Source organism: Phalangium opilio, unplaced genomic scaffold, assembly GCF_054372755.1.
Source record: "Phalangium opilio isolate 3A_F unplaced genomic scaffold, DU_Popi_V2 ptg000009l_1, whole genome shotgun sequence".
In the NCBI taxonomy this organism is placed as follows: Eukaryota; Metazoa; Arthropoda; class Arachnida; order Opiliones; family Phalangiidae; genus Phalangium; species Phalangium opilio.
In genome coordinates this window covers 2,728,594-2,742,505 of record NW_028324146.1, presented here as the reverse complement: position 1 = coordinate 2,742,505, position 13,912 = coordinate 2,728,594, and the positions used below count along the sequence as shown (strand labels likewise).

At 37.4% G+C, this 13,912-nt stretch overlaps 1 protein-coding gene across 1 annotated transcript; it reads right to left on the bottom strand.

Moving 5' to 3' along the window:
* Positions 1-2,483: 2,483 nt before the first annotated feature.
* Positions 2,484-5,306, bottom strand: LOC149713153 (uncharacterized). The gene is made up of 2 exons (XM_089843651.1): positions 5,178-5,306; positions 2,484-2,812 (listed from the first exon to the last, which is right to left on the bottom strand). The coding sequence occupies exons 1-2, from the start codon at positions 5,240-5,242 to the stop codon at positions 2,497-2,499; spliced, it is 381 nt and encodes a 126-aa protein (XP_089699777.1). The 5' UTR covers positions 5,243-5,306; the 3' UTR covers positions 2,484-2,496.
* Positions 5,307-13,912: the final 8,606 nt, after the last annotated feature.

Genomic DNA, 13,912 nt, shown 5'->3' with positions numbered 1-13,912 from the left:
ATAAAATAAGCTGGTCTCTTGTAGTCTGTTCTGTTAATATGGTTTCGATTTATTCCCGTTATTTTTAAAAAGTGCGGTTTTGGTACAAGATGTTATTAACAATTCAACTTATGCTTTTTCAAACATGTTTACGTACAATGGAAATTTTCATTTCAAATGACTAAGTGGACATAGTTTTAAAATGTTAAAATTAAATCTGGTGTTATAAGTCTTTACATTTCGGTTTTTGAAAGTACGATATATTTTGTGTGTGATAGTGTATTATCTTTTTAGGTGCTTTACTAGTCATGCCGTATAAAGCCGAAAGTTGTTTATCGAGTTTATTTGGATTTGGGTCGAATTCTGAAGGAGGATCAGTACCTACTTCAAATCGTTTACAACAGGAATCTGTATTGCCAGCATTTTCGGAAAACAGTGGCAATAACGGATAATGTAGCGAGCAAAGAGAATCTCCACTGTTTTGCGTCTGTAAACGACTTTTTCGTGAAATAAATATATATCTTAAAGGATTTGGAAATTACAGTAATCATCTATTTCTTGCTAATCACTGTGGTTTACTCATATAATTCGCTGTGAATTTTCCTTCATAACTTGAAGGGATCATATCGTGTGTTTCAAAAATCGCAGTTAATTTCGTATGTTTCAAAATTCACAGTTAATTTCGTATGTTTCGAAATTCAAAGTTAATTTCGTATGTTTCAAAATTCACAGTTAATTTCGTGTTTCAAAATTCACAGTTAATTTTGTTTATTTCAAAAATCGCAGTTAATTTCGTGTGTTTCAAAATTCACAGATAATTTCGTATGTTTCGAAATTCAAAGTTAATTTCGTATGTTTCAAAATTCACAGTTAATTTCGTATGTTTCAAAATTCACAGTTAATTTTGTTTATTTCAAAAATCGCAGTTAATTTCGTATGTATCAAAATTCACAGTTAATATCGTATGTTTCAAAATTCACAGTTAATATCGTGTGTTTCAAAATTCACAGTTAATTTCGTATGTTTCAGAATTCGCTATTACATCCAATTGTTTCAGAAATAACTATTAAATCCTTACGTTTCAAAATTCGCTTTTAATTTTATGTGACTGAAAAATACAGGGTGTTTGTGAAAGGTCCATCAATAATGAAAGGGCGTATTTATTGGGCCATTTTGAGTCAAAAATGTTCTATGACATTTTTCCGTCCGGGCCTCTGCTTTCAAGTTATGATTAGAGTAATTTACGGATGACCCCTTAAATTTAATTAAGAAATTGAAAGACAGCGCTAATTTAATGAAGGGGTCATCCCTAAAATATTCAAATCATAACTCGAAAACCGTGGCTTGGACGGCAAAATGTCATAGAACATTTTCGACTCAAAATGGCCCAATAAATACGCCCTTTCATTATTGATGGACTTTTCACAAACACCCTGTATATGCTATCTTAATGATTCATTTAAGTAATAAATTTTATGGTTCAAAATTCCATGCTAATCTGGATCTATGTTGTATTATGTTATCTAAAAATCCTAAACATGTATTTGATTGACTTCTCACCTATGATCTGTCCATAAAGGCCTATATTTTAAAGTTGCAGATATATGCGGTGATTTTTATACGATGCATACCAAGGCAGAAGAAAATCTTCATTTGTTTTAAATCACGATATTGTGTGTGGCCTTGTACGTTATTACATATAACTTATCATTCGGTAAGTGCCTAACAAAACAGGAAATTCTTGATCATTGCAGAAATGTTATAGCAATTACCTATTACTTTCTGTCATCATTAGGGCAGTTCGAGTATAACGAATGCTTTAAGTTAAATCCAGAAAATTCGAAAGCTCATAGAGTTTTCAAGCTATAAACTCTAATTTTGATTCACCTTTTGTTTGAAAAAGCTGCATTGGTAAATCAAGGATAACAGTTATAGCGACGTCTGCGAACTGGAGAACATTACTAAGTTTCAAAGTGTTTTCCGAGGCTGAGGGCAACGTTGACGCGGTAAACGTCAACACCTCGCGACGCTTCAAACTGCTGTTACTTCCAGCAGAGAGACCTAAAACCACATTCTCTAAGACCAGAAGTTCAGCACACTTTTAATTTTCTTGCACTGAAAAGCAATTCAGAACGATTTATACCACCGACGATCATTACTAATATTTAATACAACTAGATCCGTAGCAAAGCATGAGAATTTGCTAATTTATTATATCTGTGCGTTAGTTTATGCTTTGTTTAGACTTGAAAATCCACTATTTACATCGCCAAAAGCCTCAACTGAGTAACGTAACGTTCATCTGGTTGATGTGCGCATCCGCTGGAAGTTCCAGCGCATGCGCACATCAACAAGCCTGGAACTTCAAAGCAAATCGCCACAACAACAGATACATTTTGAGAAAGTACTATTCGAAGTCCGCGTCTTTTAACTGTAATCACTTATTTTGTTTGATCCTCGGTTTATTTAATATATCATGGATAAACATTGTAACGTCCCGCGAATTGACGAACATCTTCAAAAATAAAATATCGCGTTTCGTCGTGGCCGACAACGATGCTGACGCGCTAAAACTCCTCGAGTGGCTTCAAAACGGGTTGATCTGTAGTGAGCTGTAACGTAAAGCTTTACGCAGTAGACTGCTACTTCCAGCAGAAACACCAATCCAGAGAGTAAAGACATGTATATGAGAAGTAAAAATATGCCATAAGTGTCAGCCAGTGTCTGGGACTTGAATGATTCCACTGGAGGTTTCCAAGCGATGAATTCCAAATTGTAGGCATTTTCAAAATCGTAAAAGTCGGCGCATTTCGTTTCGAAGAGAACAAGAATCCTGAAATTGAAAGGTTGCAACATTAAAGGCGGCGAATTAAAATAATAAGGCTTTTCATTTATGACCGACTGATTATCAACGCGTGGGACAAAACACTTTATTTAGGGTGCAGCTAAAGTGGACAAGCAACTTTTCATTATTTTGTGGTTTTTGAAAATATTTTATCCATGTAACTTACACCTAAGACCATTAACAACCCCCGGGACTCGCAACGCAATAAGATCCTCGTATTGAAATTTCCGCCTCTAGAAGTTACGGCTGTTTTTGCGATAAGGGTGCCACCAAGCGGCAACGGATAGAAACTTATAGGGTGTACAGAACTTCCGGTTCGGGATATCGCTTGAAAAGAAGAAGTAAGATCGTCTTCTTCTAAATTCGGAGGCCGAAGCCGCAACGGTTTAACTACAATAATGCCCAATGTACAGTTATGATAAAATAGCAAAATAATACATCGCTAAATTTCAAAAACTTACACATTAACATTTTCATTCTCATCTTCTTCGTCGTGATCCGCCATTTTTAAATAGCAAAGAGGAACCTGTAAACCGGAAATTTGGTACACCCTAAAAGTTTCCCCAATATACCGCAAGGGTCGCTAGGATCGCACGTAACAGAAAACCACGAAAAGTAGAAAGCTTGCGTTGCTAGTCCCGGGGGTGGTTAATGGTCTTAGCTTACACCAAGTTTCCTAAAGGTTCAATAAAATAATACTATTGATCCGAAAGAAAAACTTAAAATTAAACGAAAGAGTTTTTCTGAAATGAGCAAATATTTTTCTATTCCGAAAAATGAAACCACCCAAGGAACGGCAAGGGTGTTACGTTACTCATTTGTTAACAGCTGACTTTGGGCAATAGCGAGTGAGAAGTCTAAACTTCAAAAGATGAGAGATTTGAAAATGTGTTCAGTGTACGAAAACACGCATACCGGTTTTGCACACGTTTCGTCATTAAATATTAAAATATCCGATAGCCCGCTGGTACGAAAACCTTAAGCAATCTTCCGGATAAATGGAGCGGAGTAGTTAGCATGCAAGTTACTCTAAAGTAGATGATACAGCCTAAGAAGGTTTTTTTCTAAATCGCAACGATCATGAAATATAGCGGTCAAACATGTTAAAAACGTCTTAACCTATTTATATCATATTTTGAAAACTGTTTGGCTCTAGCCTATAGACAGGGTTTATGGTTTTAAAAATTAAATGGTCTTCGTCAAACGGGACAGCAAAATAAAAAATGGTTCTTACAAACTGATGGGCAATGCCGGATCATTTTGATGCGTGTTTTATCCCTAAATTTTGAGTGTTATGTTTTTGCATAAGTTGATGACTGGGAAGTATTGGAGACTAACGCATTATATAGTATCCATCCCTGCAAGTCAAAATTGCCTATGGCAATCGTAAAAGAGGGTCGAAAGTTTCCTCCCCACTAGAAAAAACCATCTAATCTACTGAAAAAAATCCCACGCCGAGAGGCTGTGGCACTCAAACTGTGGGGCGTGTTCAAAACTTCTTCAGCGCCAATCGTTGAAAAGCCGTCTGGCTAGAACTCTATGAAAATCCATTACAATCCGTGGGCCTAGGACCCCACACTAGTTTGACCGGAATTTCTAGCGGTCTATTAAAACAGCTGTTCTTGTCACCGTTTCTGATTCGTTACCTCAAACCACAGGACACATCTTAAAGTTTCGTTTCTTGCCCGCTGCTGGCGCTTAAATCAGCCTGCCAATTCAAAATGAGGGAAATGCCGTAGGTGGCGCGGTGATCGGACCTAATAAGAAGTTGGCTAACAGAGATGGTTCCGGATATGGTTAGAGTCCAATACTTCCCAGGATAAGAAATCATAAACTTTTGGTTTTTGTAATATATAAACACTGTCAAATGCTATGAAAAATATGCGTTTTAAAATGTGTACCTTATTTAAAACGCATTCAGATATTATTCCACCTGCCCCCCCCCCAGTTCCCCCAAAAAGATTTATACATTGAAAATGTACGGGAATTAATTTCTTTCACATGGTGCGTCATGTTAAAGGTTTCAAACTAGGCTTATTTGGGAGTACGTATAGAAGAGTTAAATGCACAATGAGAAACTGGCGAGTTTTCTCCTCAATCGTGGATCATGTACAAGAAGATTCCCCAGCTTTAATACGCTGTACTAGTGGCGTGTTCCCATTGGGCCAAAGCTTCTTTTGAGGAGAGAGAATTTCTTTTTGGTTTATTGCATTCTAGAAGAACGTCATAAGCCAAAATTTAATCATTGTACTCCAGTTTCATCTTACAGATTTAATTTCCAAACCAGCCCCATATCACATGAACTTTTTGAGTATCATGATTCCATGTGGATTTTGAAGAAATGTAATCTTACCCCAAGTTAAAAAACTCCATAATTTCTTTGTTCTTGTATAGGTGTTTCGATACCATTAGTGTCATAGTGTCCCTTTTTTCGTCGTCAACTCCGATTTGAATGCGAGAAACATCCGCCAAATTACATGGATGACCATCAGTGTTACAATCTTTCATTTTGATCGACTGCAAATCGTAACCTAAAACTCGATTGAGATATTCCCGATGAATTACGAGGGCCATTTTGTCACGCTTGCTCGCCAGTTTTTCAACAAAGTCTTCTTGTATCATGTCCAGCATCAAGTCGACAAACAAATGGTTATCGTGGATTTTGTTGTAAAGTTTTGTCATATGATCACTTTGATTTCTCTAGATGGAAAATCAAAGCGAATGTAAATTCTACAATATAGTATTAATAGATAGAAGGCCCAAATGTTGCTACGGTTGATGCGTGGAGAAGTTAGACTAGCACATTTTGCTTTTGTGATAATGTAAAATCTCCTTATTTGTGTCTGACATAAAATAGAAAGAGAACTAATACGAAGGTTTGCGTGACTGACAGATTAACAACCAGGGGTATAAACACCTGATAGTTGGGCTTTTGAGGCCATTGCAGCCTTAGAGAATTTGCTTCTCGGTTGTCATAGTGCAAAACTGGTAAATGTCAAAATTGGAGATGGCCGATACCCGGCTTGAAGGCTGACTTCCAGCGAAAAGGGTTCTAGCGAACTGAAAACCGAGAATTGAGACTAACAATGAAGCGCCCGTGCCGATTTTCGAAGCCCCGCTGGGCCAAAAGTTGGAAGGGTTCTCGCTAACTGAAAGCGAATTTTTGCTTTCCCCTGAAGGAAATTCTCCATTACGTATCTTCCACATTGCACGGATTTCAGTAAGCTAGAACCCTTCCATTTCCTCTTTGCTTTTACCCTAGCGGGGATTCGAAAATTGGCACGGTCTCTCTATTGTTAGACTCGATGCTCGGTTTTCAGTTCGCTATGACTCTTTTCGATGGAAGTCGGCCTTTAACCCGATACCGATCGATACCGGTGCAAACAGGAACCGATACCGTTATTTACTCAATGATTCAAAAACCCAATACTTCAAGCGATACCGATAGTTTTTAGTAGGACAGTGCCATTTACATATGTACAGAAGTCCATTAAATTAGCCTAGGAAGTAACCAAAAGCCGGGTTTGGGACTTCCTTCTTTTGTGTAGCAATACTGAAGAAGGGCGCCACATTCGCCACCTCGCGATAATTTTTCTCAGATCTCCGGTTTAGATGCGACTCGTACGTCAAAATTTTCCCTACTGGGTGGGAGAGAAAAAACTATTGGCTGAAAATGAACACTGTATCTCAAAAGGGACCGGAAAACGCCCCCTTCCACTTTAGCATAGAATCAGGAAAAGGAATGGGGGGGGGCGAATTTTGGAACAGTCAAGGTCATTCAGTTTTTTATGACTCTTCATAAACCAATTAAAAAAATCTATTTAACGATCGTGGCCGTTCCTTTTTTATTTTTTTTATAAAGCAAGCATCTACCCTTTAGAGATCCAGCGTTCATGGGCTGAAGAAGTCACGCCCCGTTCACGTCAAAAAAGACTTCCTAGAGAGGAGCTCGAGATTTCTAACAGTGTTAGGAAAGTGGAAAAAAATTTAACCCCCTATCCATGGAGTTAGAAGGAGTGCTTACCCCAGCAGAGACGTACGCTATACCAGCTATTGTAATTGTTTACTTCCTTGGCTAATTTAATGGACTTCTGGTACAATGTTTAGAGGTATTTCCAAACCAGGAAAGTATGGAGGCGTTGGAATGGCTAAGGTCAAATCGTAATCGGCGTGAAATGATCTTGGAAAGAACTGGCGTGGCTTAGTTTACGCTAGTGACGTCATAGCCTGACATAAAAATCGTATTTACCACTTAAATTATTTTCATTCATTCATTGGCTGCCAAAAAAACTTCTTTGCTATAATTCTCCACCCTCTACCCTAGGTCCTCTGTCTAGGCTGAGAGAATCGAATATGAACGCGAACGGCGGCGAATCTAAAAAATTTAAAAGGTCACTTCTGCCATGCCTTTTTTAACGAGTCATGACATTTTTCGCCTTCGGTAGACAGCTAAACAGACGTAGGAGGAGGAGCTACACTTCTAAAAAAAACAAAAAGGACTCTCCTTATGTTTCCACCATCAAGGGTACAACGAGAACCCCCTTAGCCCTTATAGCCCCTCTATACATTCCTGTCCAAACTGATATCACGGCTCGTCTTTTTTAACTAGTACATGCTGAGAGGCCCATTTATCGTTATAAAATATGGTGATATAAAATATTTTTATATTTATCAACTGTTTTATAGCTATTTTTGCTTATTAGTTATTAGATTAACTAAATTCAGGTACTTTTTATACATATAAATGAGAAATCATCACGATTGAGTCACATTCATAGAAATGAGATATTATCACCTTCAATGCGTTACTGAAAGAACTAAAAATGTCATTTAGCAGTGCACCATCTAATAAATTTTAAACGAGCATCGGTTTAGTATCATATTAAACTAACCGATCCGATACTATCGGGAAACCTCGAGTTTCGGTACCGGTTCATCCCTAGTAAAAATATTTTCCAACGTTCCAGCTTTCACCTACCATATCGCCATAGTAGGAAGCGATTATAAAATACTAAATCATTAATACTTACCATGAAAGTGATATATCGGTACACCATGGCATTTGTCATTACGTATGGTTTGATATCATCGTGATTCACGAGGTCTTTAATAGACGATATTGTATCGTACGTCTTCATTGAGAACTCTGATTTGAGGTTGCTGGACAGTTCAATGAAAATGACGAGGACACTTAAAAGCCACGACATGCATACTATCCTTGCCGACAGAATCCTTGGTGGATTGGGATAAGCTTAATAAAAATATGTATACTTAGACAAGGCTTACTAGATATATACTTTTGCTTAGTCTATTTCGAGAGATAATCAGATTTATTGATTGTTTTCAAAAGTCTATAATAAACTACTTTAGGGAGGAAGTAAAAATGGTGTAACCTTTTTTTTTCGGCACGTAGTGAAACTTTTCTTGTTGCCATTAATATTTGCGAACTCATTGCCCTGAAGGAACGTTTTGTCCTACAACCTAATCAACCAATTACTTGTGAACAAACATAATTTGACACCAGAAATGCGAAAAATATCTCCAAAATTTATAAGATCCGAAAGAAACTTGTGGGAAAATCATTTTGACACTAAAGGGTAGGTGTAACATACAACCAGTATATTTTGACTGGTGATGGGCCAATTACGGTATAGTCAACATCAAAAGTGGACAAAATCCTCTACAACAGTCACAACATCGGTACAGAACCATTAAGGGACGTTTGAGCACTGTCAGAGAAAAGGTATTTTCAAGGTACTATAAAATACCTCCGCAACTTTTGTAGTACCCATGAACGTATTGCATTAGTTGCCTCACAGTGCGGGTATTAAATGATTTCGAAAAAGGTATTATGGAAATATATGGTATATAATGAAACCTATTAGAGTTTCAGCGCTTCTGCTGCGTTATCGTACCCTAGAAGTAGAAAAGGACCTAACAGATCCCTTTTATAGGGATTTATTTAGCTCCGGCTAGCTGATTATTACAAACACTACTAAGGTAAATACATGATATAATACTTCTAGCCCAAATTCTCTGGCATTGTTTACTTCAACTTAAAAACCCCGTTCATCTATGGTTTACCAAAGATACACAAGGTCAACTGCCCCTTGCGCCCAATTGTATCTTCCCGGGATAGCCCGACGTATTGGCTTGCACGATATCTGGTCCATATCTTATCCCCTATTGTAGGTAATACCTCCCACCACGTTGTCAATTCATACGATTTTGTAGATAAAATTAGAAAGGTAAAATTAGGACAGGCTGATCGCATGTTTAGTTTAGATGTAGTTAGTTTATTCACGAATGTGCCTATTGATGGCGTAATAGAGGTCTTGAGTATGAGACTTAATTCAGATTCAGAATGGAAGAAACGAACAGACTTATGTCTTGATTCTATTTTAAACCTGGCAAAAATTTGCTGTGATAGCACTTTTTTTACTTTTGAAGGGGAATTCTACTCCCAAACTAGGGGACTGGCTATGGGTAACCCATTATCTCCATTTCTAGCTAATCTATACATGGAATATTTAGAATCCAAGATCCTATCTTCCAATAGAAACAGTCGCCATATCAAACTATGGTTAAGATATGTAGATGATATTTTTTTAATTTTCCAAAATACTAGAGGGGGAATAACTAAACTACTCGATTTTGTTAATTCTTTGGATAACTCGATTAAATTTACATTAGAGGAAGAAAAGGTTGGCAAACTCCCTTTTTTAGATGTTTTAGTAGAGCGCTTAGCCTCGGACGAATATCTTAAGTGTGGGTTATACCAGAAACCTACCCATTGTCATAGATTTTTAAATTTTCATTCGTATCATAGTAATAAAATAAAAATTGGGGTTGTTAAAAGTTTAAAACATAGAATTGAATACATTTCTGACACACCAGAAAGTGACAAACATATTATCAGTAAACAACTGATTAGTTCCGGTTACCCAAAGCCTTTGATTTCTGGAATTTTTGGCTCTCACGACTTAAGACCTCAAAATAATATTAAAAAAACAGAACCAACTCTAGTGTTACCATATGTGAAAAATAAAAGCGAGTCAGTAAATAGGATTTTAAAAAGTAAATTTAATATTAGAGTAGTGTCAAAAATGGGGGTAAACTTAAAACAGATATTTAAAAATAGCCAAAAAAAGTCACGTAACAGTAACATAAAAAATGAGCGTTGTGTAGTATACCAGTTTAATTGTAGTTGTGATAAAAAATACGTAGGGGAAACAAAACGTCCTCTAAAAGAAAGAATATCTGAACATAAATATTGTATAAAGACAGGTGATTTAAAAAATGGCATGGCTAATCATATCATGGATATTAATGCAAAAAACTGCATTATTAATTTTGAGGAACCAAAAATATTGTATAAAGAATCCGATCTATTTAAAAGAAAATTTATCGAAGGGGTGTACATTAATGACGGGGGGGAATTAAACCTTGATGAGGGGAAGGAAACGGCGAAACTTTGGGGTGAGTTCGATAAAAAACTCTTGTATCCGAATAGAGAGAGGTTAAAAAACTAGTTTTTTGTTAGACCTAATCTGACTATATATATATATTGTATTATTTTAATTTGTGTCGTTAGTTTGATAAAGACCCGCGGGTCGAAAGCTCACGCTTGTATTTTATTGATTTTTACATCAATAAAAAGTTTGATTTTATCCATGTGTTTCCTCCGTTAAAATTTTTATATTATTTCACCATGGTATTTAAAAATAAAGTCGTTATTTATTGTTTACTTCACCATTAGCACTAGTGATGACAGCGTAGAAGAAATCAGAGACCTGCACGGGCCGAGTTTTTCAGGCCCGACCCAAGCCCGGCCCGGTTTTAGAATTTTGAATAAGCCCGAAACCCGGCCCGAGCCCGAGTACATAGTTGGTTTTTCGGCCCGGTCCGGCCCGGCCCGTTACATGCATTAACAAAGCCCGGCCCGGCCCGGCCCGACACATTTCACGAATTGAACAGGCCCGGCCCGGCCCGGCCCGTTACACGTATTTCAGTTGTAATTTTTATATTTTTTTACATAAAATCAATGATTTGAATTCATATTTGCTTTAGCGTCGTGTATTTTTCATTTCTTTTGATAATTGTTCGCTACATTTGTCCTTAGAAGCTCATGCTCATTTAAATTATCTTTCATTTGAACTTTGGATTAAATGATAATCAACAAAAGCCCGGCCCGGCCCGGCCCGCTAATTTCCAAAATTTTAAAAGCCCGACCCGGCCCGGCCCGTTAATTTCCAAAATTTTAAAAGCCCGACCCGGCCCGGCCCGATACAATTTTCAAAAGTGGAAAGCCCGGCTCGGCCCGGCTCGGCCCGACCCGATCGGGCCGGGCCTCGGGCCGGACCGGGCTTGAGCCCGGCCCGTGCAGGACTCTGGAAGAAATATCTATTGGAATATTATATATAAACATAAAGAATAGGTTCGGTTAGGTTTGGTTTGGGTTTTCCACTTAATAGGTGTTATAAGAGGGTCAAAGGGCAAATTGATAACAACTAAAATTAAGATTAAAAACACCAAACTTAGACCGACGCGGCACTAGTTATCGGATCGTGAGCTGATCAACTTAATGCCTAATAAAATGCTTTTTAAACTTTAATAAGTCTCCTTAGTCAATCACAACAATAGGGTAGTGGTTTTCTACCCGAGATTTAAATTTCACACCAATATGTTTTACCGGTGAGGTCAAACATCAAACTAAGATAAATTTCAATCTCAAATTTCCTAACTAGTGGTTTTTCTTAAATATTTAAATACATATAATTAATTTATTCGATAGTTATGTATACGTTACATCATTTAAAGGTAATACAATTGTGATATAATGCCAGGCATATATGTATAGTGTCTTTCCGTCTCAGTTACATCGAAGTGGTCTATTGTATACCTTGTCTGAAAATGATTGAAGCCCGGGGTTATAAAGTCAAAGCTTACCAGTTTCAAATGTTTCGCCAATATTTCTGATGGCGCGAAAGTATAACTTCAACGCGAGAATTGAATCCAAAAATAAATTGACTTGAAGGGAGAATTTTTATCAAAGTCGCGAAAAAAATATCCAAAAGCTAGTAAATAATTCATCTATTAGAACTACATTTAATATTGCCCAACTCTGCGCATAGTTAAACGTAAGAAACCATTTTTCTGCTGCTCTTAAAGAATACTCGAATACTTACGCCACAAGGGAGTGATCTAACACCAATGAGATATATAACCTTGGTGTTAGATCACTCTCCTTGTGCTTACGCTCGTAAAAGAATGTGAACGCAGTGTCCCAAATGTTGTACAAAATATCCATTAGGAACGACCTATTCCTGGGACGAGTTGCCGATACTTGTCGAGAAACCGTTAGAAAGACGGAAACAATGAAAGTTGAGAAAACGAAAAGAAGAGACACCTGAAAGTATTTTATATATGATAGATTAGTGTTTAAGCTTGTATTCGGTAGACAAGAGAGGTTCAGCTAAACTATAAAGGGGAGACCAAGGTGAAGACGTGGAGAAAACGTTTCTGGCTATTAGAATGTTTTTTACTTTCACAGTTTCCTCTGTACAGGCCAGAATTGGTTTTTTTCACGTACTTAGCGGTAAAACGTTTGGATGAACAGATTTGCTGTTTTTAAGATTTCAGTAAACCCCTGACTGAAATTTCAATGTTCTATCTCTCGGGGGAGGGGGGGGATATAACCCAAAGTGGCTTTGGTCTTTGTGGGCAATAGCTTCTGAAAATATGTTTTTCCTACTATTTGGTATTGCAAGATTGATAACGTCAAAAATATGTATGTAATGCCATAAGTACCATAATAACCCCTGATAAGTAAAACACGCCCGTTGGACTAATGTAACCGGCATTTTCACCCAAAAAACCGAGGGAGGCCGCCTCTTGTAGTCATTTGAAACTGCAAATCGTCCAAGGAGGCTCATATTCAGACCTCCCCTACAGATATCTTGTAGGCCACGGACCAGTGTTGGTGTAATGGCGGCCTTCAAGCGCGCGAGTATAGGTTTAGGGTTGTAACTTAAAACAATATTTTTGTTGCGACATATATTAAGCAATGATGGATACCGGTAATACTTCATCAATTTATGTAGATTAATTAACAATAATCATTAACACTTACGATATTTGTAGCTTAGGCTTCTGTGGCCTCTGCCCATTAGTGTAGCAGACGAAACCTTAATGTTTACTTACTCAGAATTCTGACTGAGTATCTAAGAATTCTATCCATTTACCGAGATTCTAAGTCAGACTTCGGGGAAGCTAGTGGCACCCCTAGAAACGTCTCTCATTGGCTAAAAAAAGTTGGGACAAAAATAGCCGCACGGCGTCGCATATACCTAACTTGTATAGGACGCAGATGAACATGCTGGTTACATTAGTCCAACGGGCGTGTTTTACTTATCAGGGGTAATTTTGGTACTTATGGTAATGCAATAGATTGCTGTAATCGACAAATTTTTAACGCTTTGCCTAAGGTTTAAGAATTGGTTGCTCATTGTAAAAGAACTCTTTTTTGTACTGTCTAAAGCAAAATAAAAAGGGGAAAGTGTCGGGCTCTCTCCTTCGTCTGTGACCAGGGCTCTAAATAAGGCACTAGTCAAGGCATTTGACTACTAAAAAAAATGCCTTGACTACTAAAATAAATCGAAATCTGGGGGTTCACTAGTCAACTTGACTAGTAAAAAATGTCCCAAATATTTATAGTATAGGCTGACTACTAAAAAAAATATCCTTATGTAGAGCCCTGTCTGTGACATGCATTTGGAGGGGTGAAAGCATACTCGCGAAATCTGTTTCATCCCCCTCGCTTATTCACCACGTACCTAAGATAATTTGCGATATTGCGCCTGAAGAAATAGTGCGGTTTTATTTTACATTAGCTGCTTTTGACTGAGGCTAGCTATGGCCACTGCAGTTTATCGCCACAATTTAATATGATGATGTACATACATGATTGTATTAATTTATTTTGCTAACACTGATGATATTTAGTAATATTAAAACGTTTTAGCTTATAATTACAACCCAGGGCCTAAGTTTAAACGAAATTCTAAAGGATTTTAACGATGGGTTTTC